The following is a 27,809-nucleotide window of genomic DNA, read 5'->3' on the forward strand; positions in this document are numbered from 1 at the left end:
ATGTGAAGTGGTGGACTGGAGTTGTGTGGATTACTTGTGGATTATTGTTGTGTTTTTATCATCTCATTCTGACGGCACCCATTCACTGCAGAGGATCCATTGGTGAGTAAATTATGTAATGCCAATGGAATTTGCATCTCCAAATCTGTTCCGATGAAGGAACAAGCTCACTTAATCTTGGATGGCCTAATGTGAGTCATTTCTCTGCAAATGTAACTGTTTTATTATGCAAAGCAAGTGTTTAAGTTGTGGGAGCATAAATAAAATAAAATGGTTAGTTATTGTGTGTTTTATGTATATATTAAGCATTGTGGTGCTCTATAAAATGCTCACTTTAATTAAAAGAGGGAACAAAAACAGCATTTGCACGTAATCCCACCTAGTCAACATTCTCTGGGGCAAAGATCTCAAAAGACAAACACAAAGCCTGCTTATGTTTGCCAGGTATGTGACCTGACATTGACAAAATTTGTCATTACACAAAACTATCAACACATTTAAAATATCTGTATGTTCTATTGAAAAAAAAAAGTGTTTTTAATATTAATAAAGTTCATATTATCTAAAACACTATTCTTGGAAAACCACACTGTATGACAATTTATGGGAATGATGAGAGTTTAATTCTAAGAAATTAAATAATTTCACCAAGACAATATGAGTAAAGTGAATAATCATTTTCTTTTGGGAATAAATTTATATGATCAGCTTACATTATTGTAAAAGAAATAAACAGCTATAGGCATTATAATAGGCCTACATGTATACACCATCTACAATTAAAGAAATGTTTTAGCACAAACACAAGCAATGTTTAATGTCAGACTTGTTGTTTAAAACAAATATTGCAATCCTCAGCAAAAACAAGTTGAAGCAGAGCAGGAATAAAACGAAAGTAGAAGTTGACAGAACCTCAATATTTTTTTTATTTTTTTCTCACGAATTAACACAATGGCTTTTTCAAACATGTTTGAACCAATGCTCGTCTACCTCCGGCTCGCGCTGTTTTGTTTTGTTTAATAGTGTTGTATTCTTATTAACAACCCTAATTCTCCTTTCAATAATGTTTTTTCTGTTATTAACATAGGTTAAAAACAAAAACAAAAAAAAAACTTTGTTGTTCTCAAAAGTGTAAAAGTCAACCACTTTAATAATATAGCTAAAGAAAACAATGCTATAAACGTTATATTTAGATAATTTACCTGCCGAGTTTCGTCCTCCTAAAATCCATACTGTACATATTTGTACATGTTCGCTGCCGAACTTGCTCCTGGGTAGACAGATTGACTACTCCCAGTAAAAGCGACGAGCAAACTCCGGATGTTTCAGTGTGTTCAAAACTTGGAAGGAAGCAGCACTGCCTCAACAAGCACGTGAAGACTCAGTACGCGCACATGAGCAGAGCTGCGAGAGAGTGACAGCGGATTTTTGTAATAATCATAAAGCGACTCGCGACCCCTCTCTCTGTCAGGAATGCAGCTGCGCTCAATCCCCTCTCCGCCCCTTTGCTTCCTTCAAGTGAACTTGGGAAAGGCTTGAGGCGAACGAACTGCATCATGTTTGTCCATTGCGTGTTTAGAAAGACGTAAACAAACTAACCTCTGAGATCTGTTGCATGCACGCTATTTTGTGAAGCCCTCTGCCCATTTTTCCTACAAAAAACGCCATTATGTAGCCCTGGATGTTAAATTAGATCCTTTTTTAAATAAACTTTATTTTTTATTATTTTTTATTTTTTTGCTCTGTTATAAAAGTGGTCATTAAAGTGGTCAGGTATCACATCTCAACATTACTGACATAGTCACAGCACATTTTCTATGTGACCTAAAGGGGGTTTGTACTGACGGTGAACACTAGAATTGTGACTTCTCAAAGACAAAGCGCACGAAACCCTCTGCTGGTTAAATAAGTTCACAACATTTCAATCTGCGTCTCATCCATCGCGATTGCAGAGATGGCATGCATACCTTATCTGGTATAGCTTGTGGTTCTTAACCAGGGGGCCTCAAAAAGACTCAAAATATTTTTAATTAAGACAAAAAAGCTTTAAAATAAACAACTAAAAATCATGATATTTCTTGATTAGTAGAACAATTTTGAACCTTTAGACAAAATATGAAAGAAAATCATTTATGGCCTATATTATTATCATGAAAATACAGAGGTCAGACCTGAGGAGGAATAAACATTCATTTTATTTAGAGGCCCAGACTGAATTTGGAGCAGATGTTATTTATATGGCCAAAAAGTAAGGTTAGACTCTAATAGCTTATAATAATGTAAATCAATTAAATTGCATAGGCCTAACGGTAGCTGTAAGCAGACTACTTACGTAAAATGCATATAAATTTCATTGTCACCCAAAAATATGTTTTAATGCTTAGTTTTATTATCAAAACTGTGGTTTTTATTAACGGGACAAAATTAGGCAATACAATGACTGATTTTTTCTTCTTTTTTCAATGATGGATAATCAAATAGAATAAACCTAAGTTGCATATCAGACCAGTAATGAATTGATAATATGAATTGAGTAATATTAACAACAATTTATAGAATTATTCTTAGATTTAGGCTACTTTGTTAAAGATTTCACAGCGTCACATAACACGACCTTAAAGAATTATACTAAAAGGTCTTATATATATATATATATATATATATATATATTTTTTTTTTTTTTTTTTTTTTTAAATAAAAAGTGATCTATCAATCAGAGGGCAGAATATATGAAGAAAATTGTGAACAACAGGTTTTTCAGTAATGTTTTAATCATGTGCACGAGGTTGTAGACAGCCTTTTATAGAGTCAAAAAAGCTTGAGAACCATGAAGGCTAGTCTCTAATATAAGGGGGCTCTCTGGGAAGCCTCTAAAATTAATTGTGATTAATTGTGTAAACGTTTTGCAAATCGTTTGAAAGCATTTCCACTCTAGCGAGAAATAGAGCACCTTTCCCTTTAATTAGAATGCGTGCAGCAGCCAGTGCGCATGCGCACGAAAAGGTGCAACAGTGGCTGGAGAAAAACAACAACATTCATTGGAACAAGGGTGGAACTTATGGCAGTGCGAGACGACACCAGATTTCACTGATCTAACCCACATCTGAGCCCTTTTCACTTCGGCTTAATCTGTAAATGGTGTCGAGCCCATGAACCTGGCCAGTCAGAGCGGAGAGGCCGGCTGCAGCCAGCTGCTCTTCGCCAACTTTAATCAGGATAACACGTAAGAAAAGAACCACGCTGCTGCTGGCCTAACAGCACATCTAACGTTACACGACAACAGCACGATGCTCTCAGTATAATCAGCGAATAATTTGCACTGCAGTCGTGCGAAGCTTCGCTCGTTATAATGGGAGCGCTTTCGTTGTGTCGTGTCTCATTTCTCGAGTGCTGTGCAAATAGGGTGATATAATGATAAAGCGTGCTAACCAGATAAAACTCTCACTGTTATGCTTTCTGGCTTTTAATTGGGTCTCTCTTAAGACAGTTACCCGCGATGTGTTAATGCAGTTTTGTTTTCATAAATCAGCACCCAATTTTGCCCTGTAAAGTATCGTCAGACAAATTGGTTCACGAGACTTGTAGCACTAGCGCCCATGCTAACGAGAAAATTACATATTTGCTCTTCTGCGAAGCTTTATGTCAGCCTAATTGTGTGAAATCCTAAATACGGGATGTACATTAACATTTGATTGTATATATAATTTAGCAAGTGTGAAACAGGGTTGTTATCTGTGTGTTTAACGAAGTAACTTATAAAGACACAGCAATAGTAGCTTAAATGTTAGCAACACCAGAGTAACCCATGACTTAAAACTGAGCTCTGATTTTGTTTTGTTTTTGTTTTTTTGCTGTCTGATTTAAAGTTAGCTACCTGAAAGATAGTTTCTATACTATTTTATATAAAAATAAAAAAAGCCGTTTGTTTGTCTTTCCGATTCCAGTAACCAACGAACCAGCTGTCAAGTTAGCCAAAGCTTATTATTTATACTCCACTGGTGTTTGTGCCGGTGTAACCGCTGGTTCACCTCGCTGACAATACTGCCAGTGTTTTTATAACTAATAACAGCTGCTACATTTCACCACTATAGAAAGTAAACTACTTTAAAATAGTTTACTGTCTCGTGGCTTTTGAATCTTGAGGTTAAAGCATGTCACATTACACCACGAGGATTGCAAAATAGCCTTTAACGCATTTCACCATCAGGTCAACAACCTGTTTTAGTCATTAAGCAAACCAGTAGACCATAAAGAAGTGGATTTGTGTTTTAATCACTTACTGGAGCGTTTCATTGTCGTTACCCCTTTGCTTTCCAGATCCCTAGCTGTTGGTACCAAGTCCGGGTACAAGTTTTTCTCCTTGTCATCGGTGGACAAATTGGAGCAAATCTATGAATGTAGTAAGTGCATTTTGTAGTAATTAATGTCAGCCTCTCATAAGTTTGTACAGTTATGCAAATCATATCTAGTGTGGCTGCTTATACCTCTGGCATGATACGAGTTGATTGAAGGGGCTGATAATGTCTTTACGCTCTCTCTGGAGGTCAGAGATAATCAGTGGTGTACAAACAGTTTTAAAAATGTGAGAGACCTAGAAAATTATTGAAACGAATAGTTATGGTCCTGGATGCTGATTGGCAACATTCCAATGGAACATCCCGGCTGTGCTAAAATAGTATCTATAGAGGCCAGCTAGTAACCTCAATTTAGATGTCAGTAAACAATTGTATCTTTTAGTGTAAGGATGGATCTACAATTTACTTAATAAAATAACATTTTAAATTAAAAAAAGAGTATCCTTAATATATTTCCATTATCGTAATAATGGTTTTATAAAGGGAGTCAGCACTCAAGTACTTGCTGTGAGTCACAGTTGAAGGGCTTGCATGCACACTTTGTGCCTCTCAACGGTCCTAATCTGTGACTAAATTCAGAATAAAGCCTGTTTTCCTGTCTGTTATTGTTTAATCTTCAAATAGTAAGGAGGCCGGATGTAGACATTTCAAAATATCCAGGGATTTGTTATTTTTGCTATGTCCCTGTAGTCCACTTGTTCTGAAACGAGAGCCTCAGAAAACCTCCAAGGAGGATGCAGGATAGCTTACAAGTACCTAAATTCATAAGTTATTATATATATTTTAAAATAATCTAACTCTAATATAATTTAAAATTCTAAATTAAAAAAATTAAATTCATATCCTCCTGTTTTTGTTATTGATGAACATACAATTCTTGATTATTATTATTTCATCACAAAATGAATTGTGGGTAATTAAATCAATACTCCCAGTTTCTGTAAATAAAAATGATTGAAAGAATAAAAAACAAGCAGCTTAATTACAGCAGAAATACCAAAACTATGTTAGCTTCTATTATCAAGGAAGACTTTGAATAATAAATGGGAAGCCATTGAGTTAAAAAGGTTGAGAACCACTGCTGTAGTCCATTATAAATGTTTGCTTAAGACATGTTTTATATTCTCATGTATTTGTGCTCAGCTGACACAGAAGATGTGTGCATCGTGGAGAGATTGTTCTCCAGCAGCCTTGTCGCTATTGTCAGCCTTAAGGCACCTAGGAAGCTGAAAGTCTGTCACTTCAAGAAAGGGACTGAGATATGCAACTACAGCTACTCAAACACTATACTGGCTGTAAAACTAAACAGACAGGTGAGTCACTAAGCATCCATTTCCTGTGACGCATGCTTACAATATTGTGTTTTATTAAAAGTGATGAGACCGTATGAGAATGTTGCAATCTTGCTTTATTTCCACAGAGATTGATAGTGTGTTTAGAGGAGTCACTCTATATCCACAACATTAGGGATATGAAAGTACTACATACCATTCGAGAGACCCCACCGAATCCTTCCGGTAGGTACCACTGCTTGCCATCAGTGCATCATTGTCAGTGTGATGTTTTTTCCAGACTTTAATGAGGAAGTACATGTAGCAGCTTCTTCTTTCAGAAAGATCTAGTGCTCTATTTATGTTTGGGGAACTGAAAGCATAGGTTTGCAAATGATGTGGCGACTCGTTACTAATGGCCTTGCTGTTATTAGTATTAGCCAGACAGATGTTTTGTTTGTGAATATTAATATGTCACTAAACATTTATAGGACTATGTGCCCTGTCAATCAGTAATGACAACTGTTACTTGGCCTATCCGGGAAGTGCAACGATTGGAGAGGTACAAGTTTTTGACACGGTCAATCTGGTAAGTACTGTTCAGTTTCAATGTTTGCCATAATTATGGTTTTAAGGGATTGTGTTAAACAGGGTTGGTCAATATGTCTGTATGTGTGATATTCCTCCCCAGAGGGCAGCTAACATGATACCTGCCCACGATAGTCCGCTAGCAGCACTGGCGTTTGATGCAAGCGGCACTAAATTGGCCACAGCATCTGAGAAGGTAGAGCGCTCTGTGTGTGTGTGTGTGTGTGTGTGTGTGTGTGTGTGTGTGAGACACTCATTCAGACTATAATACAGTGGCTACAGTTGTTTGGTTGATAATGAAAATGAATTGTAGCTCCAATTTTTCTTTTTTCTTTTTTTTTTTATATTTCCTAACTATATGCACTACCGTTCAAATGTTTGGGGTTGATACTTTTTAATTTTTTTATGTTTATGAAAGGAGTTTCTTATGCTCACCAAGGCTGCATTTATTTAATTTAAAAATAAAGTAAAAGCAGTAACATTGTGCAAAATTATTAGAATTTAAAATACCGTGTTTTTTTTTTACCTTTTTTCATTTTAAAATGTAATTTATTCCTGTGATGGCAAAGCTGAATTTTCAGCATCATTACTCTGGTTTTCAGTGTCACATGATCCTTCAGAAATCATTGTAATATACTGATTTGCTACTCAAGAAACATTTCGTATTGTGATAAATGTTAAAAACAGTTGTGCTGCTTAATATTTGTGTGGAAACTGATAAAAAAAATGTTAAGGGTTTTTTGTTTCTTTGATGAATAGAAAGTTCAAAAGAACAGCAGTTATTTTGAAATAATCTGCAACATTATAAATATCTTGACTGTCACTTTTGAGCAATTTAATGCTTCCTTGATTGATAAAAGTATTATTTTGTTATGATTGGTAGTGTTTGCATATTGACCTTCAAGATTTAAAAGTTTCTTGTATCCTTCCTAAAAAGTTAAATTTTTAAACCCTCTTTTCTTGGTATCATTTAGGGCACTGTAATCCGAGTGTTCTCCATTCCAGAGGGCCAAAAGCTCTTTGAGTTCCGGAGGGGAGTAAAGAGGTAGTAAACTATATTGCTGTATTGATACAAAACACAAAGAATTATAATAAGCACACAGAGTGAAAACAATGCATTTTCTTTAATTATCCCTCGACAGATGTGTGAGCATCTGTTCCCTCGCCTTCAGTATGGAGGGGCTCTATCTGTCTGCCTCAAGCAACACGGAGACAGTTCATATTTTTAAGCTGGAGACCCAGAGAGAGAAGTCAGTGTAATGATGCCCACTGAAATAAGTGGTTTTCAGACCTTCTTCTCGCATCTCAAATACAAAATCCTGTGGATTTGTACATTTTCATTTTTATTGATTTAAAATCTTAGTCTGAGCAAGATAAAGACTCCTTCTGATAACAGATCTGCAAGCTGCACTAAAAACAGAACATAGGCATAGCTTTGTTCTTCATTTTTTATTTTGCAACCAACTTGTGTTTTTCCATCTTAGGCCTCAAGAGGAGCCCACTACTTGGACTGGATACTTTGGGAAAGTACTGATGGCCTCCACAACATATCTGCCTGCACATGTAACAGAGATGTTCACTCAAGGAAGAGCATTTGCTACAGTCAGACTGCCCTTCTCAGGTCATAAGAACATCTGCGCTCTGGCCATGTGAGAAAACCATTCAATCTAGAGACTGTAGCTGCTATCAGGATAGACGTGTCTCTGATTATCTTGCTTGGGATTGGTTTCTAGAATCCAGAAGATCCCACGCCTGCTGGTGGCTGCAGCAGATGGCTATCTTTACCTATACAATCTGGATCCACAGGAGGGGGGAGAGTGCACACTAATGAAACAGCATAAGTGAGATCCAATGTTTCCAAGCAGAAACAATCTGTCAGACTACTAGTCTATACACTTATCGTAAAGGTTTGGGGTTGTTAAGATTTTAATAGGTTTGTGAAAAAATCTCTTATGCTCACATAGGCTGTGTTTATTTGATCAGCTAGACATAAAAACAGTATTATTGTGAAATATAATTACAATTTAAAATAACTGTTTTATATTAGAATATATTTTAAAACATAATTCATTTATTCCTGTGAAATATCAAAGTGTGATGCTTCAGAAATTGGTCTAATATTCTGATTTGGTTGGAAACATTTCTTATCAATGTTGAAAACAGTTGTGCAACTTAATTTTGTGGAAACCGTGATCAATTCTTTCAGGATTCTTTGATAAATAGAAAGTTTAATTTGAAATAGAAATATTTTGTAACATAAATTTGTCACTTCTAATCAATTTAATGCATCTTTGCTGAATTAAAGCATTCATTTCTTTCTGTATTAAAGCATTCATTTCCCAAAATTCGAAACGGTAATGTGTATATACATAGAATATTTTTATGTATACTGTACAAACAGGTTGAGACAAATTAATTCATAAAGATACTAATTTACTGGTAGTCTCATTTAAACAATGTCTTAAAAACTACATTTTTAATTTAAGGATTGCATTAAACTGTTTGTATTGTATCATATTGTTTCTATCTAAAAAATAGTTTTAGATTGACACTGATTTAATTCCTCATGTAAATGTGTTTCGTCCTTTAGGTTAGATGGAAGTGCAGAGCCAGCGAATGAAATTCTTGAGCAAACCGCTCACGACCGGCCACTTGTGGCACAGACCTACAGTGCTGCTGTTGCCAAAGGTAAGAAGCTTTCATTTTCACTCAAAGAATGAAAGAATGAAAATGTTAAAATGGCCTTGTATGGTTTTCATTGGCTCAGGTTACACTGAGGATCAGGGGGCGGTAGGGGGTGCTGGAGTGGAGGATGACATGAACGCGCTGCACCTGGACGAAGAGAACGAGCAGCCTCCATTAATCCTGGAAACAGACTGAGCTGCTGCCAGTCGCGCCCTGGGCAGAAGATGGAACCGACTGAGTGACATTGCAGAGGGGGGGTTTCCTCCTCTGGTGCTGCTATGGACATGTGTGACCTGATAGAGAAAGGGATTAAAAGAGAGATCATTTTAAAGCAAGCCTAGCTGTAGCCTTATTCTGTCTGTTGTTGCGTATAGATGTTTCCCATCCCTCACCCTTGTGGCTTTATAAAACCTGGTGAATTTTTCTTTGCTTTCCTTTTTTTTAATGCCCGGTTATGTCCTTTAATCAGACCAAAATATGAAACCCAAGCTGCCGGTGTCACGTTTCTTAGCTTTGCATGTACATGTGCCAAGATTAGAAATTCTAGAAAACCTTTGCTTTTATGTGGATGGCTCTGATGTGTTTGCTGGCCATTTCTCCTCTTGAACTTTGACAAACACTTGTGTGTTTGTGCATTTGTGTCTTTTTCAATTGTGATTGAAAGCGAACTGGCTTGCGCCGCCTGCTACGTCACCACACAACTGTGCAGTGTCCGCGTTGTTGAAGTCCCTTACCAATCATCAACATCTGTGGCTGTGCAATGGCACCAAGATGTGAATATTGTCCTGTAATAACAATGTATATGATGTGTTAACATGACAGCCTGCTTACAATTACTGTTTGAACAGTGTTTTTAACAGGCTGAGAGGGTTGTTTTTAGTTTTATCTTGAATTACTGCATCTGTTGTACGCACACATGCTTTACAATACTCTCTTTTAATTAATCCCATGCCGCATTGTGGGTAAATGGGCAATGTGGAGATCAAAACTTTCTGTTTGGCTTTGAATTACCCCTAGTGTCTTCATATGGCCTGATTTCTTAGAAGAATTTTCATTATTTTAAGTTACAAACACTTAAGTAACCTCAGTAGTAGAAGTGATGACTGATGAAGGCATTTAATATGTTGATTTGAGAGGGAACTAGCCTGTGATGAACGTGGTTTCAAGAGGCAGTTAGTCATCAATGTGTTTCTAGGACATTTTGTTTTATTTGTAATGAAAGAATGAATGAAGAAATTAAGTTGAATTCATGCCCTGTCTCTTTGATTTATTCTTAATACCAGCAGCTGATGATTGCTCATGAGCCTCATTTTAGGTAGGTCCCTATTTTGGAGGCCTTGTCCTTTGCAAAGAGGAAAAGTAGAATATATTTCACTAAAACATCAATCATTAATAAAAGGTTGCAGCATTTAGTGCACAAATGGGGTGTGTGCTCTCAGACATCCCTGTGGGCTGCAGTCTGAACAAACAGGTCGCATGGTCTGGCAGTTGAACCAGAACAGGTCAAATGTTTAATGTTATATCCAGGGCTCTTTTGAAAAATGAGAGGACCAGCGTTTATGAATGTGATTACCAAATATTCACGAAACACAATGTTAGCCAGTGTGTCCAAATAAGCACACAGGGCAAACAAACAGTATAGGCATTCGGAGATACTGCCTGATTTCTTGGAGCTCTAAAGGATCTTGAGATCATTTTTATGCATGATTGTCTCTTGAGCATGTTTTGATGTTGCATATCAACAAATGTCAACGTCAGTGATAAATTGATTTATGTTCTCATCAGCCAATGAGACCTAATCCCCCAAGGCCACTTTAATCTGTTTTCTAATGATTTTTGTATAAAATGTAAATCGTTCCATATAAAGATTAAATAAATCCTCTGTTGAAAATGTTTTAACATCTTATTACATTGTTTTCCTCATACCATTACTTGTTAAATTCAGTTTAGAGAGTGGTGTACTGATCTTTTATGGTCATTATACATCTTATAAATGTATTACATAGAATTGTATTGAAATTACTGGGTTAACACAGGAAGCATTCAGCAAGTAATCATGTTTATTTTATTCGTTTCAGTTGCAGTTTATTAACAATCCAATGCAAGGTACCTGCACTAATTAAAGAAAAGCAAACTATGACCAGCATATAAATTCAGACAAAATTCAGTTTTTGGTTCATCCAGAACCAGTTTGCTAAATTTCATCAGTATAAAATCCTTAAACCACTAAAACTGTTAATCGAAACAATCTTGGAAAAAAGTATAGACAACTGCATTAAAAAAAGATTATGAAAAGGCAAGCAATATGAACGGTGATATGAATATGAACATAGCAGAACTCTGATGTCTGCTATGTCTAGACAATCTTGAGGTCCTTCATTGCAGATTCAAGGGTCTGAAACACAGAATTAACAAAATAATTATAATCATATTTTTGCATTTTAGACTACTGCTAACAAATTAATAATTATGAAATGCACAAAACAAGTACCTTTACATCCCAAATAGCCATGCCTCCATCCATACCAGTGGTGCAGAATTTGGCACACTTTGCTTTTCCCCCATTAAGAATTGAGATTTGGCTAAGAAGTGATCAAAAAAATTAAAAATAAAATAATGCATTAACAGATCATAATGTCTATTGTTGTGTATATATATTTCACCAATGGAGCTATTTCACCAATAAAAGGCAGAGAGTGTTTGAAACTTGTTTTTAATGCCACAGTGGATCAGAAATGACAAACTTTCAACTTAAAGGAACAAAGCTGAAAGACTTAAAGGATAGGCTGTACCTGATGCTGTTCTTGTGCAAAGACTCCAGGACGGCTTCTTTGCTGTCAGTGGTGGCTTTCTTATCCAGGTTCTGGAAGCGTTCTCTGGCTGTCATGCCCTTCTGAGCACTCTGTTTGGGCACATCGAGTTTCCCTCCAAAAGACAAGGCTGCTTTGTTCGAATCATAGACAAACAACACAGGGTAGCAGTCATGGCCCTGAAAAAGATATGAAAATGAGGGGACAATCTAAACAGATTACTTTGGCATGAAGACCCGACATCTGAAGATACTTACAGCTGCCACTAGGCTGTTCTCAGTAATGAAAGTCACACACAGAAGAGGCAAGGTTTCTGAAGTCAGACTGGCGCAGCTGGCAAGATGAAAGGAAATGATTTGGTAAATATGATTTTTAATGGTTTTTAAAAGCAAGTGTGTGCAGGGTCAGATATGAAAGGCAATACTCACACAGCAGTCTTTCCTCCCTCAGCCACTGCCACGGTGCTGTCATGGCTGGCCCAGGCCACACGATTCCCACTGTCCGAGAAACAAACACTGTGTACCCAACCGGAAGTTCCAGTAGACTCGAACATGACCTCTCCAAAGGGCATTTTAGAGCCCCACGCTGTTGGAGCAGGCTTCTCTTCTACTTCCTTTATGTAAGCAGAAAAGATCCTGGATGGGGAATTAACAAATGGCAAGTTCATATAGCAGCCATATTCGTAAAAGAGACATAATAATGCAGATAAGATTTAACCTCACCTGCATTTAAAGTCACATGATCCAGCTGCCAAAAGGATGTTATTGGGGTGCCAGTCTAAACAAAGGATGGTGGAGCGGATGGGCTTCTTAATGTGCTTGCACACCCACCTAGCATAATAAGACATCACTTTAAGCATCTTAGATACACCCAATAAAAACAATTGATTAGTCTGTGTTATTTGACAGTAACTAATGCCTGCTGAAATGATCAAATGTAGTTCATAATACGGTTTGGTAGGCCTAGTTGTGGTCCTCAAATTGGCAAGAGTGTTGGTATAACAGTCAGCAGCACTGGGATTTTTCACTAATATTTCTCTGTAATTTCTGCAGGTTACATAGTTTGGCCAGTAGGTGGTGACAAGTGACAAGTATCTTTATAAGCGAGTCACTGAATCATTCGTTCATATAATTTGCTCAAAACGACTGGATGCTTCTCAATAAGAAGGTTGCATGTGAGGTGATTCATTCAGGAACTAAACAAGTAACTTTTGCTGAGTTCAGAACAGCATACTATCATATTTACTACTTTTACCATATATTAATAAGAGAATGCTTTGTGGTTCTGAATCAAAGCAGTAGCCCCTCACTGCAGAACAAAAGATCCAGGGGGCGGAGTTGGATCCACATCCAGGGGGTGGAGATTGGTAGGTTTAGGGGTGGAGATGGGTAGATTTAGGGGTGGGGATGGGTGGGTTTATGGATCAGGGGGTGGAGACGGGTAGGTTTAGGTCTATGTAAGGTGGGAGGAGTTGGATCTAGAGCCAACTCCACCCCCTGGATCTTGTGTTCTGCAGTGTGGACCATCTCAATCAAAGTCCCTTTCAAGGATTATGTTATATATATTTCTGTAGTCTTTGCATGGTAGAAATAATAGGAGTAGTATGCGGTTCTGAATACAGCACATAATGAGTCATATTAACAATTAACTTAACTGATTATATTTTTAAAAAATAAATAAATAAATAATTTAGGAACTAAACAAGTAGCTGTGTGTATGAGTAAGTCATTAAATAATTAATTCAACGGAATAATTCAAAAGCACTGACTGATCCAGGAATGAAACAAATGAGTGAGTCATAGAATCATTCATTAAACCGATTCCTTCAAAGCTTCATTTAGCAACGCCACCAACGAATTTATCGGGAAATTCCGCTCTGCCTTTGCTTGTCTATTCTCCCTCCGCCAATGAAATAGCCCAGTTCTTGTGACTTGTGTCTAAAAATCTATTCGTTATTAACTTATTGCTTTAATACAGTAAAGTAGTTTGATAAACATTATGCCATGGTCTGTCTGAGTACTCGATTCTGATTGGCTGGCAGGTGTTGATTAAATTCGTTGAACTGCACAGGTAGTTCCAGGTCAGTTTAATCACGTTCCATATTAATGTGCTTCCTATAAACATTGGTAACCATAGTAACACAGTTGGAGTTGAATAGTAATACAGACGAAAATAACCGTCATTTTTATCGTTCCGGTCAAATATTGCAGCGCACATATTATTAACATCTTTAATATGTGAATGTTGGCAAATGACCATGGCATAAACGGGATAATGAACGGCTAGCTGTGCATTAAACGATTTGAATGCACGATGTGGAGGCGATTCGCGCTGTTTGTCTATCAGCAAGATTATTATGGATGCCTTCGACTGGAATTAACACCAACTTAAATATTTCGAGTTAAATGGTCAGTTGCGGCTCAATGAGAGCCTATCATTCGACTACGACTAAAGATTCAACGCGGTTGGTGAGTACCAGCATCCTCTGCTGTGCATTTCTAGTCCTATCATTCAAGCACGGCTTTAAACCGGGTCATTTAAAAATAAGAGAGAGCCCATCTGCCTCATAACATAAGTAGATTAACATTTTTGCCAGAAAAGGCTCACTATCCATCCATTTCTCCTGTCTGATGATACTCACCAGTCATTATCCTGCTCAAAATAGCAGACTGAGATCAGACGCGAGCCACTGCCCACTGCAAACTTGTTTTCTTTAGGAGACCATTTGACACAGCGGGCGGCACGGTTGATCCTGAGAATGACCAGGGTGGGCTTCCATGCATCTCCCTTTAGGGTCCAGACGTATGCATTACGGTCAGTGCCGCAGGTCACAATGCGATTACTCTCTGGGGCCCAGTCAATGCCTGGGGAATGAGGAAACGGCCTGGATGAGATGGTGTTGGTCACATTAATGCTCTGTGGCTGTGTAGGTCAGATTAACCTTCTAGACTTACCAGTAACCTGGCCATTGTGCTCCTTCAGCACATGGATTTTGTTCCAGCTGCTTCCGTCCTTCTTGTAGATGTGGACTTCATGGTTGTTAGGACACAGTGCAATTTCTAAAGAAAACAGGAATCCAGTGTATAAAATATTCAACACAAGCATATGACAAAAAATACTTTGGCTTGATGGATTGGATAACAGCCTAAATATTTTATTAGTAAGTATTTGTTTATTCAAGGTTTATTAATGCCGCTTCCTATGGCTAACATAACTCAAATGATAAATAATATCCCTATAACTGTGTCACCGGATCATTGAGGAGAGGTTGGATGGTGGGATATATTTTGGTCTGGCATACAAAAAAAGTAGGCAAAATACCCTGGCAACCACCTGCAACACCCTAATATTATGGCATGCTAAGAAACTGAGATTAAGCCTGCAAAAACAGTATGTTTCTGCAGATTAGTGTTAAATAAAATAGGCCTGTCCCAATACCCACACTGCTTCGGAGCTATCAAATGTGTATCACATAATTTGCTAGATTTCGAGGAAATTATTCCAGTGTAAGTTAAATTAATTAGATAATGCATGTAATTTGGTAGAACATGTAAAGTGTTTATTTTATTGTTGTTATTTTAACTGCATTTTGCAACTTAATTAGAAGCTCCAGAATTAAATTGTGCAGTAGTAGGGACTACTGAACATACATTAATGCATTTATTTTAGTGCAACTATCAATTAAGTGCAAACTATCCGAAAATCTAAAAGTATAATTTAAGCTCTGTAAAAAAATTAACTTGTTTTTTACAACACTGTGTCATAAGTGTATCCCATCAGGTAATCAAACGTTCTACATATAAACTTGCAGTCTATACACTAACATGAACACTTGGGCCTAATATTGCAAGTACATCACATAAGCAGCAAGTGGTCAAGTGCAAAGGCCGCAAGTGTGGGTATTGGGAACAGGCCAATGCTGTATTCTGACAGAGCCTCTATTTCCCGCTACAACAGATGTGCTCCCACATTTTTCATAGGTGAGCTAGAAAACGTTCATGTTTTTAACAGCAGCAGTTAAACCTAAAAGTCATTCTCAGCCGTCTCGTTTCCCTGCTGTTGCTCTGCGGTCTGCTGAAGACGTACGGCATCAGCAACAAAGCACCATTCATGGTAAAACAGGAAGTCTGGGGGGAATTAGTCATTACTGCTTCTCTCATCAGCATGGAAAGAAAAGCAGGGCGGCAGCAGTGAAAAGACACAACTTTGACTTTATATTTTTGCTCTTTTAAGACTGTTTTTAAACAGTCCTGATTTGGGTTTTGGCGAGCACTTCACTTTGATTCTGAAGGATTCTAATGGCCATCATAACCCACATAAAAACAAGTGCGCATGTGGCATGCATGTTCATGTATTTGTACATTTCCATAAGGATATGCAGCTTTTCACTGTAGGTTTGACAGAACAAAATAGGCATTCAGTAAGGAGCCTGATGTGCTCGCAAGGGCCAAATGGGGGTTCACAGGACAATTTAAAACGCTAATAAATGTTAAACGTCACATAATATGGGTAACAAGACCATCTCTTTGAGGAAACATTAAACATTAGTTCACGAAAATCAGCGCACAGTTTAAAGTCTCATCAGACTCTCCTCAGAAGAATCCTCAAAAGACACATTTGATTCATGATCAGATGAGCTTTGGAGACAGAATCATTTGTGTACTCAGGAGTGATGCTCCCACATGATTACACAGTTCAGATTCTGAAGGATATCTTTAGCCCTAGACACTGGGAACTGCTCCAAAGACATAAGAGATGCTGCGAGTGTGAGAACTTACGAGTTCGGTCCTTGTTCCAGGCATGGCAGCTGATAGGTTCAAGAAGAAAACTGTGATAAGACATGGCTGCTTTTCCTGCAAATTAAATTTGAAGTCACTTTGAGATGAAATGATAAAAATGATGTTTTATCAAACTACTGCAGCATAACTGCTTGTTCACTTCCGTAGACTACTAAAATAGAGAAGTTTAGAACTTCCTATTAAAACTCTTTCCGGGTTTTTGGTTTATCTCAGTTATACTTAAAACAAAAATGGTTTTGCATTTGTAACAGCAAGTATTTTTTTCCACAATGTTTGTAGTAAATTAAAATCAGACCAGAAAGGAATGTGACAAAGCCAGATGCTCGACTTACAAGAAAAACACACAAAACACCTCTACTATCTATCATAGTTTCCGTTTAAAACATAACGGTTCTCTCTGCTGAGGGAGTTTGCAGCAACGAGTTTCAAATGTGAGGTAGACCATGTAAAATCTCTCACTACAGCTAAAAGTCACTGAAATACTGAAACACGCTTTCTAGTTGTCATTCTGCATGTTAGTGCATGTTAGTGAGGCACAAACACCAGCTTTCCGAAACTACAGACTGCTTCACTTCTGAAAAAGAAAAAAAAATCCCCCAAATTCAGATAAACAAAACCATATGTTTTTCTACTTACCCAGGAAACCGTAAAAAACTGCGAGATGTGGGGGGGATTGACAAAGTCTGCAACAGAAGCCTGAGTTCGTGGACTCTGAGCAGTCAACACAAACGCTGGCTTTGCTCTGAATGAACTAAAGTATTTCCTTAGTCGTTTTTCTCTCCAAATATGCACTACTTCCCCTTCCTTGTTAGAAACATATAACCACTTCCTTGTGTGGGCGGCTGTCTGCTGGTGAGGAGGGTTTGCAGTTCAACTCCCCTTCACATTCTCTTCGCTTGCATGTTTTTTAAACCCTCCGTCTGGAAAGCTGATTTATGGTCACTTGGAATCTTTATGTGCTTTATGTAACTGTATAACCCAAACTTGGGTTGCAGTCTGAGAGCTGTGTATATCTAGTAGCATTTGAAAGCCTAGATGTTTCCTGTTAGCATGAAAAGCAGTCATTCTCCGTGACAGAGGCATTGAATCAAACAGAAAGAGATGACAATTGCAAATGTTGTGTAGTATATGTCATTTATTTCTAGCAGACCATTTACATAAAATTCTCCTTTTAATTTAACTCCTTTACGGTTCCCCTGGAGACCCAGAACATTTTGATCAACCATCACACACTGCTGGGGTGCCAGCTTTGGCATAGATTTTTTTTTTTTTTTTTCTTAAAAAACAAACAAAGAAAACAAAGATCCTAACCCCTTTTTCCATTAGTGTTTTTCCGTTTTTAAGAGTGTCATACATCAGTTCACACCACTGCTCAGTGCTTTTTTTATTTTTTTTTTATTTAAAAACTTTCAGAAGTGTTATCGGAAATCTCCTTGTTAGTCTTCAAGCTGCATTGCTTGTGCTGTGTCATGCTAGTTCGTGTAAGTTTTACATGATCCGCAGGCCTTGGATTGAAGACTCTAAGGTCTGTGGAAAGAATTAAGTAAACATGGTCATAATTCTAGTTAACTGCGGGATAAAACAAGTTAATGGCATGAAAAGTTTGGCATAATTTCGAAAATATTAAATAGAAACCTTGAAATCCCATATGGTCATTGCTCCGTCGATTCCTGTAGTGCAGAATTTGCGACAATCTCTTTTGTCTCCTTCATATATAGACACTTGGCTATAAAGTTAAAAAGAAAAATTATTAATGGAATTTTTATAATGATGATAATTTATATGCAAAGTTAGGGGTCAGTAATGCTTTAAATATTTTTTAAAGTCTCTTATGCTCACAAAGGCTGCGTTTATTTGATCAATACAGTAGTAGCGACACAGTATTACTGTCTGTTTTTAATGTTTTAAAATAATTTATTCTTCTGATGGCAAAGCTGAATTTTCAGCATCATTACTCCCGTCTTCAGTGCCACATGATCCTTCAGAAGTAATTCTAATATGCTGATTTGCTGCTTAAGTAACGTTTCTTATTTTGTGCTGCTTAATATATTTGTGGAAACCAGGATTGTTTTGATGAATGGAAAGTTCAAAAGAATTTTCTCATTTGAAATTGAAATCTTTTGCAACATTGTAAATGTCTTTACTGTCATTTTTGATTAATTGAATTAATTTCCTTTGGAAAAAATGTCACTGACCACAAAATTTATAATTTGGTAGTGTATATATAATTTTCAAATAATCTTTGCCCTACGTGATGCTGTTCTGATGCAGGGTTTCTAGGGTGCTATTGCGGTCCTCAGTGGTGGCCCTCTTGTCCATGTTGCGAAAGCGCTCCATGGCAGAAATGTTGCGCTGGATGCTCTGCTTTGGAATGTCCAACTTGGATATGAAGGTCAAGTTTCCACCATCATCAAAACTGAACAGCATAGGGCAGCAATCGTGACCCTGATGGAAAAAAACTCTACATTAGGTCCTGAAAAAAGGCAATCGCCTCTAAGACTTAGTTCACACTGCAGGTCTTAATGCTCAGATCAGATTTTTTGCTGAAATCAAGCTGTTGTTCACATTGTCATTTAAATGCGACTGCCATCAGTCTCATGTGTGAACCGCATACGGCCCTGAAGTGACCCGCATGCGCAGAAGACGACGTGACGTCAGATGCAGCACACTGTGTTTGCGGAAATAAAAATGGATGCTGCTCGTGTTAGCGTGTGTTTAGCAATTTTTAAGTTAATGTGCAATCAGAGCCTAAATAACGAAGTGATAAGAAGAAGGAAACCACGATTTCCTCCAGCGCAGAATTGTGACATCTGTCGCATTTCAATGACGTAAAAATCGCATGAAATGCGACATGGTAGTTCAGACGGAAGTCGCATTGCAAAACATCGGATATGTATCCGATTTAGGACCACATATGAAAGTGGCCTGGGCCTGATTTGAAAAAAAAAATCGGATTTGTGCTGTTCAGACTGTCATAAGAAAATCAGATATGGGTTACATTTGGGCAAAAAAGTCGGATTTGGGCCACTTTAGCCTGCAGTGTGAACTAAGTTCAAAGTACAGCACAACAAACACATTTCAACCAATAAAAAAAGTAAAGGCTCTCACTGCTGCCACAATGTTGTTCTCAGAAACAAAAGTCACACTCAGAAGGGCAAGGAATTCTGTCTTCAACTGGCTTGGCCTGCAAAACAAAAGTGTGCTATAAATCATTAACAAGCATGATGTATTACAAAAAGTCTATCGACAAATCATAAGCATTTTTTTTTCTAAACACACCAACCATTTCCAATACTCACGTTGAGCTTATTGTGGGGTCCACTACAGTGACAGTGCTGTCATGGCTGACCCAAGCCAGTCTGTTCCCACTGGCTGAGAAACAGACGCTGTGAACCCATCCTCCACTTCCTGCCCCGCCAAACTCTGCCATCACCTGCCCAAAGGGCATCTTGGAACCCCATGGAGTTGGAGCTGGTTTCTCATCCACCTCCTTGATGTATGCGGAGAATACCCTAAGAAACAAACATGCAAATATGATTTGGAGCGCTAAGAAAGTTTATTTTTGACATTTACATTGAGGGTTAACAAGCTTTGATATGCAGTCTCACCTGCATTTGAAGTCACATGACCCAGCTGCCAGAAGCACATTATTTGGATGCCAATCTAAACTGAGGACAGTTGAACGGATAGGCTTCTTGATGTGTTTACTAACCCACCTAAAAAAAAAAGAAAAAAAAATTATATATACAATCACAAGACCTGAAAAATAAATAAATCAATGTAGCCCAACATATCAGCTATGACCTACCAATCATTTTCAGACTCAAAGTAGCAAACGGATATGAGTCGCGCTCCACTCCCCACTGCAAACTTGTTCTCCAGCGGAGACCATTTGACAAACGTGGCAGCACGGTTGATCCTGAGAATAACAAGGGTGGGTTTCCACACGCCGTCCTTTTGACTCCATACATAAGCATTACGGTCGGCTCCACAGGTCACAATACGATCACTTTTAGGAGCCCAATCAATGCCTAGAATACAACAACAAACAACTGTCAACAGGCCATTTAAACAATGTTTGTGAGGAATTTAAAAATGTTACATTCTTCTTAGAAATTCAGTTTACAGGGACTTTTTACCTGTGATGTGCCCATTGTGTTCTTTTAATTCGTGAGCTTTCACCCACTGATTTCCACTTTTCTTGTATATATGGACTTCATGGTTGTTTGGACTGATAGCAATTTCTGTAATTGAAAAACAATGCAAATGAGGCTTTAGTTCAGAAATGATAAAAGCATGGGCACAGACAACATCGATGAATAAATGTCAATGAAAATCTTTCTTACGGGTCCTGTCCCGGTTCCACGCATGGCATGTGATGGGTTCCAACAAAAACTGGTGGAGTGACATTGTCTTCAAATGACGTGCACCTCTGCCTGAAAAGAAACAGTTATGTTTGATTGACATGCCAGTAATGTTAGAACTTTGATTACACTGATTGGTCAAGCTGTGTTCAACAGCTTTGATATGTACATTTATTTATTAACAGATGGTTTATCCAAAGCAACTTAAAAATTAGGAATTTAGTACAACAACACTAGAATTTTCCCAGTTGCCAAGACAAATACATGTAGGGTTTCTCTCACTAGTGAGATTGTGCAGGAACGATTACAAACACTAGGAGGACCGATCCACTAGTACAGGTTGATCCAGTCCGGTTTTGATTGGTGACAAGCAAAGCTCGATGTTTTGGCTTGTTTTGAACTATTTTATTTGTAGAGAACACATATAGGAACAAACTGAACAAATTTAGTCTGAAATGCATGTTAATTTACATTAGTTGCATGCTTATTTAGAGTCTAATTTAAAAAAAAAAAAAAAAGTATCAAACTCGCAATCGTGGATAATAAAGCACTCACTCTGGATTTAGTTGATAAATAGCTTAATTAGTGTCAGAAACGATGAAAACCAGCAATGACAAATTGGCAGGCCGGGTATAAATCACATCCATCAGTGATATATCCCCAACTTAAATCTGCACCTTTTTCGTCCGTAAACATATACTAAAGCAAAAATTGCCTGTTCAACCGGCAAAACCAGATGTTGGCTGTCAGTTCCCGGTTTTAGGGCGTGGGTGAGGCAGATCATCAATATCTAATGCCATAGGCTTCTGTTCGCGAGCTGCCTGCCTGCTACATTAGCCGACAGCTAACGCGAAAAAACAAATTACATGCCAGTAAAATTACGCGGAAAGCCGGAAAAGAGAGTCCTGGTTTAAAGATAAAGGTCTGTAGTACCTAATGTAAACCGTGAACACTGTTATAACGCGAGTGAAGTTACAGAAATGTTCGTGGTCTGTTAGATTTGAGGATAAGGAAGGCCTTGCTCAAGATGCCGGCTCAGTCCGCTCCCTGCTGTCGGAAAAAGGCATGACACGGGCCTCATTTACCTGAACCGATACTCCGCTTCTTGAGGAAATGTTCGCAAGGATGTTGGCTCTCGGGTCTTCAACTGGTGGACGGACTTGAATTCGCGGACTCTGGACAGTCGACACGAATTCACTCCGACTGCTCTCTTCTCGCTCCCTGATTTGGGCCTGTCAAGGAATCCAGGAAATGGCACGCAGCTCAGCGCGCATGCGTACGCACTGCAAACGGTGGGCGTGTCCGTGTGCACTCAGCGCAAGTCATTCAGGAGACAAAAGTGAGGGCTGGCACTGTGTGAGCAGGCCACGGTTCAAAGGACTGCAGCTTTTGATCTTAGGCTGGATAAGAGTGATCATTTTATTGTATTATAGCCCTTCAAGGGATAGATGAAAATTCTGTCATTAATTACTCACGCTCATGTTGGTCCAAACCTACAGTCTATGATCCAAACCCCTAAGACCTTCGTTCATCTTCAGAACACAAATTAATATATTTTTGATGAAATCCGAGAGCTTTCAGACCCTCCAAAGACAGAATTGACCTATCGGTAAGCCCCTCCCCTCGAACGCAGTCTAGCCAATGGCAGTCGAGTATCAGCTGCACGGGGAGCATAACTCGGACATCTTTAGGTTTCAGCGCCAAAGAGAAACATTGGAAGATCCGAAGCTCGCATCGGTTTTATGGGGTTTATGCTTCAAAAATGGAAAAAACGAGGTACTTGTAACACTGATTCCAGGTATCCTGAGAGGATGGGCGATATCATTTATTTTATTACATTTCCTGAATTCAAACAAAAGCAAAATGTCCTTAAGTATTCAAACCCCAGTACAAATGAAGACAAAAACGTTCATTTTCTGGTTGTCATACACTCATTAAGTTACAATTTTCATCTGCTCAAGCAGAACTTTAATGTTATCTTGTGCTTTAGCAAGGTATCTCTGGCTAAAACTAGCTAACGTTAAAGTTAGTGAATACGAACAAACCTAAATAGCGGACTGTTCTCGCGTCTTGTACAGTGTTGGTCAAAACACATAAACGAAGGTCTACATTTCAGTGCCTCTCCATATTAAACTGGTTAAATGTACATTAATTTAATCGTACCCTGTGATACATGAACAGTGTTGATCCTGCATGTTGTCATCCGCGATCGTGATGACCGACCGTAATATGGGACTTCTCCCGCTTGTATTGTGATCTGTAAACCCTTGCTTCGAGTTACCCACCGTATTTATTTTTGAATATTTTATAAATCCCTCCATGGAATATTTAATTCCCATTTGGTGGCCTTCTGTGTCCAAAATTGTGCAAAAACATCGTGGGACAAGGTTTTCACACTGTAGCTGTCATTGTAAGACAGTGTGAGCAACTCCGAGGGAGCAACAGTGACTAAGGGGGGCGGGGCTTACCGATAGGCGTTGTTGACATGAAGCGGAAGCAAGCGCATGCGTGATGTTGTCTCCACAATGGCGGGGCGCCGCTGCAGACCGGGATGAGGAGAAGAATTGTTGAATAAAGTCATTATTGTTGTTTTCTTTGCGCACAAAAAGTATTCTAGTAGGTTCATAAAATTATGTGTGAACATAATCAGTGAACCACTGATGACATGTGGACTATTTTACCTATGTCCTTGCTACGTTTCTGGGTCTGGGAACATTTCAGTTGTGGAGGGCCAGAAAGCTCTCGGATTTCATCAAAAATATCTTATTTTGTGAAGGTCTTACGGGTTTGGATCAACATGAGGGTGACAGAATTTAAATTTTTGGCTGAACTATCCCTTTAATATATCTGTGCAATAATCATAGTGTGGTTTTCTTGATATTTTTTGTTCGAAAGATCGCTTCTCCCTCTTAATAGTCCTTTTTTTTGTACATTGTTTCTCCTTGACTTTGATTCATGTGGGATGAATTCTGACACTTTGATAATTCTACAGTATAAACAAGGCCAAATCAGTTGTCAGCAGATGCTGGGCAAGATTTTAAATGTTACATATATGCATATAGCAGGCTACACTACCATTCAAAAGCTTGTGGTCAGTACATTTTTTAATAAATTAATACTTTTATTCTGCATCAAATTGATAAAAAGGGAAGGTAAAGACATTTATATTGTTACAAATGATTTCTATTTCAAATAAATGCTGTTCTTTTGAACTTGACATTTCCACAAAAATATGAAGCAGCACAACTAATAAGAAACATTTCTTGAGCAGCAAATCACCACTTTAGAATAATTTCTGAAGGATCATGTGACACTGAAGACTGGAGTAATGATGCTGAACATCAGCTTTGACATGACGTTTTTGATCAAATAAATGCAGCTTTAATGAGCATAAGAGACTTCAAATGCATTTTGAAAAAACCTTACCGACCCCAAACTTCAAAACGTCTATAAATTAAATACAGATTTCTACAGCTGGCATTTCAAACATAAATTTAAAGTGCATTCCATTTCCATTTAATACTACTTTGTTAAATTCACATTTCAAATTAAGATTATGCATCCTGTTTGCTACCTCAATGAGCTGTCCATTTCCCATTTCCTCTTTCCCACAGGTCAAAAACAAGAAAAACAGAGGATGTGCTTTTCACTTTATTAAACATTTATCCACAACTGAGGCTGGCATATGTCTACACACTGAGCTTATTTTGACACTCAGTGTTGTCCACCAGCTCTTGCTCAACAAGATTCCTGGCAGGTTTAGAGGCTTCCAACCCACTGCACACATCCTTGATTTCAGTCACCGTCTGGTTCGAGGTTAAAAAGCTCCCTGTTCATACAAAACTCAATTTCATACTCAAGTGGGGCCAAAGTTGAGTTAAAAAATAATAATTCTGATGAGCTTAGATATGCTCTTATAGTCTCTTGAAGGTCACCATTGTTTTTGGTGCCATTGTCCTGCTGCATCTCCATTTTATTCAAGTCTGACTCCATTTTCTTCCTCAGAGCTTTGGCATGACCTCTGACCTCTTCCTCCAGGGTAGCTTAGAGGAACTCTATTGTACTCTGATGTTTCTTCCTTCTGCAGTTTTGGGGGGGAAAAAGGTTTCAGTGATATTGGAAAAAAAACAAACATCTTTTTTGAAGATAAAAATGTGATAAGAAACTCATATAGAAACTCATATCCGTGTGTTTGAACTAGTGCTGCAAATGACTAGTCGCGACTAATCGCATCCAAAATCTAGGTTTTTGTTTACATAATATATGTGTGTACTGTGTATATTTATTATGAATATATAAATACACACACATGCATTTATATTTTAAATATATTTATATATAATATAAATTATATTTATATAAATATATACATGTAAATACATGTAAGTGTTTTCCAAATATATACTGTGTGTGTGTATCTACATATACATAAAAAATATACACAGTACACACACATATATTATGTAAACAAAAACTTTGATTTTGGATGCAGTTAATTGTTTGACAGCACTAGTTTGAACATTTAGTTCAGTTGTCACTGATACTAATTGATGTTTGTATAAGGGATTTTTTTAAATTCTGACCCAAGAGCCTGCAATATCAGAAATGACTTTTTATCTTTTCTAACAGATTCCAGATGATCAAGGAACTCCTCATAAGCAATCCTGAGCTTTTATATCTAGAAATGACATTCCTTTCGACAGCTTTCAAGGTCTGTCAGCAGCTCCTTACATTTCAGAGTCAATTTTTTAATAGTCGCTCTGCATGGAACTGAAATCTAAGTATTTTAATCACATTCATAAAGAATGTATTCTACTGGTACCCCCCAAAATGAGCAGCTATTATCTTCTTCAATTTAATGGTGAGATCTTCCAAGTCTGTGCTGCATGACCTTCTCCAGAGTGGCTGCATGTATCTTTGTATTATCTTTTCTTGAAATAACAGCTTTAATTCTAAACCAGTGATGGCTTCTTTACCTGCTGAAGCTTCTCTTGGTCTTTATTTTCCTTCTGGGTCTTAGCAATACTTTCATCCCGTTGGCAAAGGTCTGCTCTGTACTTTGTCATCCAGGCCCTAAAGAGCCACAGCAGGTATTTTAGAGCCAATAAACTGAATAATTTCAGATCATTATGTTACTTTATTTTAATTTGTCAATCAATAACACGTGTTTGCATGATTTCACACATGATAGCAGATGTGTGGGGAATTTACAACCATATTTTAGTAAAATATTTAATTGCTTTCACCTGTTTTTCCTTTTCTGACTTTGCCAGAATCGACTTCCATCCTTCCAAGTCTCTTCTCAGGTCCATTAGTTTTAAGCACTTCAAGCATTGGCAACATTCTTGTCCTTCTTTAACATGTCTTTCATATCCTGGATATCTGTTCTTTCAGCTGGTTACAGTACTTCTCAGCATCTGCAACCGTATTTAGTTCCTGAGAATGTAAAAATGCGGTTCATTTTCATTAAAAATGAAAACCATATTCAGACACAGTTGCTGAGGCCAGGACTGAATCACCCTTTTCTTTTGAAACAGTAATCAATTTTTCAAGTTCTTTGATCTTCTCTACCATTTTTTCTTGATTTCTCCAGAACAGCTTACCTCTTTTTTGGCCTTCATCTTGCTCCGTTGGTGAGCCATGTGGAGCAAAATTTTAACCTGAAAATAAAACACTGCAGGATAGAAAGTGCTAGAAAAGCTAAAAAATAATAAAAAAGGATAAAAATGAATGACTTCAGAAGTATGTTTTTCCACATTATTTGAGCTTCAGGAATCTTCTCACATTTCGCTGAATGGCAGTGAATCCATTTCTGAAATAGTGAGAGACAAGGATGTAGATTAAACCTTTAAGTGTAAGTACACTATGGATTTTATGTGCTGTTTCTGTCCTGTCATTTTTGCATGTCTTATGAAAAAGAGCTATTGTTTTACAGGAACAGCTTATGCTTAAACTAGAAAAGCCTTTCGGCAAATGCAGATTCCCTCTAGGATGCCCTTACATACCAGTTGCCAGGTGCAGGATTAGGAATGCGTCACAAACACCTGGTAAACATAAGAGCGTATATTGAAATAATAACAATCTATGCTGGTTGATGGAAGTGCATTGGTTAGCATATCAGTATGTATGTGTTATATTCAGGGAATTTAAGGTCTTTAATTTATATGTAAATAATTAAAACCTGATTTATATAGCACATTTTAAAATGGTTTCTTTACAAAAAGCTTTACATAGGACATACAGGTGCATTTCAATAAATTAGAATATCGTGGAAAAGTTCATTTATTTCAGTAATTCAACTCAAATTGTGAAACTCGTGTATTAAATAAATTCAATGCACATAAGTCTTTGGTTCTTTTAATTGTGATGATTTTGGCTCACATTTAACAAAAACCCACCGATTCATCTCAACAAATTAGAATACTTCAGAAGACCAATAAAAAAAACATTTTTAGTGAATTGTTGGCCTTCTGGAAAGTATGTTCATTTACTGTATATGTACTCAACACTTGGTAGGGGCTCCTTTTGCTTTAATTACTGCCTCAATTCTGCGTGGCATGGAGGTGATCAGTTTGTGGCACTGCTGAGGTGGTATGGAAGCCCAGGCTTCTTTGACAGTGGCCTTCAGCTCATCCGCATTTTTTGGTCTCTTGTTTCTCATTTTCCTCTTGACTATACCCCATAGATTCTCTCTGGGGTTCAGGTCTGGTGAGTTTGCTGGCCAGTCAAGCACACCAACACCATGGTCATTTAACCAACTTTTGGTGCTTTTGGCAGTGTGGGCAGGTGCCAAATCCTGCTGGAAAATGAAATCAGCATCTTTAAAAAGCTGGTCAGCAGAAGGAAGCATGAAGTGCTCCAAAATTTCTTGGTAAACGGGTGCAGTGACTTTGGTTTTCAAAAAACACAATGGACCAACACCAGCAGATGACATTGC

At 37.8% G+C, this 27,809-nt stretch overlaps 4 protein-coding genes and 1 long non-coding RNA gene across 7 annotated transcripts in view; 1 reads left to right on the forward strand and 4 right to left on the reverse strand.

Annotated features, from left to right (window-relative positions):
* mmd2a (monocyte to macrophage differentiation-associated 2a) overlaps nt 1-4,417 on the reverse strand; it is a 15,411-nt gene extending 10,994 nt beyond the window's left edge. Inside the window, exon 1 of one of the 2 annotated variants that reach the window (XM_058769858.1) lies at nt 4,281-4,417. Coding sequence is in view for 1 of the 2 variants with exons in the window: in XM_058769857.1 (XP_058625840.1) it covers nt 1,203-1,240 (38 nt within the window). In the remaining variant the exon portion in view is untranslated. Of the gene's footprint in view, nt 1-1,202; nt 1,659-4,280 lie in introns of those variants that run through there. The other variant, XM_058769857.1, reaches the window with a different exon arrangement.
* On the forward strand, nt 2,784-10,794 carry wipi2 (WD repeat domain, phosphoinositide interacting 2). Of its 2 annotated transcripts, none has more exons than XM_058769850.1 (12): nt 2,784-3,223; nt 4,318-4,400; nt 5,499-5,668; nt 5,776-5,872; nt 6,118-6,215; nt 6,318-6,410; nt 7,189-7,259; nt 7,357-7,470; nt 7,699-7,863; nt 7,948-8,055; nt 8,805-8,902; nt 8,982-10,794. In XM_058769850.1, the coding sequence occupies exons 1-12, from the start codon at nt 3,150-3,152 to the stop codon at nt 9,092-9,094; spliced, it is 1,284 nt and encodes a 427-aa protein (XP_058625833.1). In that variant the 5' UTR covers nt 2,784-3,149; the 3' UTR covers nt 9,095-10,794. The 2 variants fall into 2 exon arrangements, with proteins under 2 accessions (XP_058625833.1, XP_058625834.1); XM_058769851.1 differs by having other exon boundaries at nt 2,788-3,223; nt 7,357-7,464.
* A 147-nt stretch (nt 10,795-10,941) lies between these two features.
* arpc1b (actin related protein 2/3 complex, subunit 1B) lies at nt 10,942-17,302 on the reverse strand. The gene is made up of 10 exons (XM_058769853.1): nt 17,145-17,302; nt 16,488-16,562; nt 14,664-14,768; nt 14,351-14,573; nt 12,432-12,539; nt 12,138-12,344; nt 11,967-12,042; nt 11,692-11,888; nt 11,391-11,481; nt 10,942-11,294 (listed from the first exon to the last, which is right to left on the reverse strand). The coding sequence occupies exons 2-10, from the start codon at nt 16,549-16,551 to the stop codon at nt 11,256-11,258; spliced, it is 1,110 nt and encodes a 369-aa protein (XP_058625836.1). The 5' UTR covers nt 16,552-16,562; nt 17,145-17,302; the 3' UTR covers nt 10,942-11,255.
* Nucleotides 17,303-17,623: 321 nt separating this feature from the next.
* Nucleotides 17,624-22,159, reverse strand: arpc1a (actin related protein 2/3 complex, subunit 1A). Its single transcript, XM_058769852.1, has 10 exons — nt 21,958-22,159; nt 20,855-20,944; nt 20,648-20,752; nt 20,317-20,539; nt 20,117-20,224; nt 19,808-20,020; nt 19,617-19,692; nt 18,760-18,953; nt 18,144-18,234; nt 17,624-18,035 (listed from the first exon to the last, which is right to left on the reverse strand). Exons 2-10 carry the CDS (start codon nt 20,916-20,918, stop codon nt 17,997-17,999), a joined length of 1,113 nt encoding a protein of 370 aa, XP_058625835.1. The 5' UTR covers nt 20,919-20,944; nt 21,958-22,159; the 3' UTR covers nt 17,624-17,996.
* Nucleotides 22,160-24,704: 2,545 nt separating this feature from the next.
* LOC131536758 (uncharacterized) lies at nt 24,705-26,246 on the reverse strand. Its single transcript, XR_009270062.1, has 3 exons — nt 26,119-26,246; nt 25,849-25,945; nt 24,705-24,953 (listed from the first exon to the last, which is right to left on the reverse strand). It is a non-coding gene; the product is annotated as an uncharacterized LOC131536758 (long non-coding RNA).
* Nucleotides 26,247-27,809: the final 1,563 nt, after the last annotated feature.

The sequence above is a fragment of the Onychostoma macrolepis genome, chromosome 03 (genome assembly GCF_012432095.1).
Source record: "Onychostoma macrolepis isolate SWU-2019 chromosome 03, ASM1243209v1, whole genome shotgun sequence".
NCBI classification, from domain to species: domain Eukaryota; kingdom Metazoa; phylum Chordata; class Actinopteri; order Cypriniformes; family Cyprinidae; genus Onychostoma; species Onychostoma macrolepis.

Bases quoted from the DNA above. Each gene is read 5' to 3' on its own strand.
- wipi2 (XM_058769850.1), top strand. From the start codon at position 3,150: ATGAACCTGGCCAGTCAGAGCGGAGAGGCCGGCTGCAGCCAGCTGCTC. The intron at 7,260-7,356 runs GTAGTAAACTAT...ATCCCTCGACAG, and splicing joins TTCCGGAGGGGAGTAAAGAG to ATGTGTGAGCATCTGTTCCC. The intron at 8,903-8,981 runs GTAAGAAGCTTT...TCATTGGCTCAG, and splicing joins CAGTGCTGCTGTTGCCAAAG to GTTACACTGAGGATCAGGGG.
- arpc1b (XM_058769853.1), bottom strand. From the start codon at position 16,551: ATGTCTTATCACAGTTTTCTTCTTGAACCTATCAGCTGCCATGCCTGG. The intron at 14,574-14,663 runs GTAAGTCTAGAA...CTCATTCCCCAG, and splicing joins GCACAATGGCCAGGTTACTG to GCATTGACTGGGCCCCAGAG. The intron at 12,043-12,137 runs GTGAGTATTGCC...TCATCTTGCCAG, and splicing joins GAGGGAGGAAAGACTGCTGT to CTGCGCCAGTCTGACTTCAG.
- arpc1a (XM_058769852.1), bottom strand. From the start codon at position 20,918: ATGTCACTCCACCAGTTTTTGTTGGAACCCATCACATGCCATGCGTGG. The intron at 19,693-19,807 runs GTGAGTATTGGA...TTTGTTTTGCAG, and splicing joins GACCCCACAATAAGCTCAAC to GCCAAGCCAGTTGAAGACAG. The intron at 18,954-19,616 runs GTGAGAGCCTTT...TTTTTCCATCAG, and splicing joins AGAACAACATTGTGGCAGCA to GGTCACGATTGCTGCCCTAT.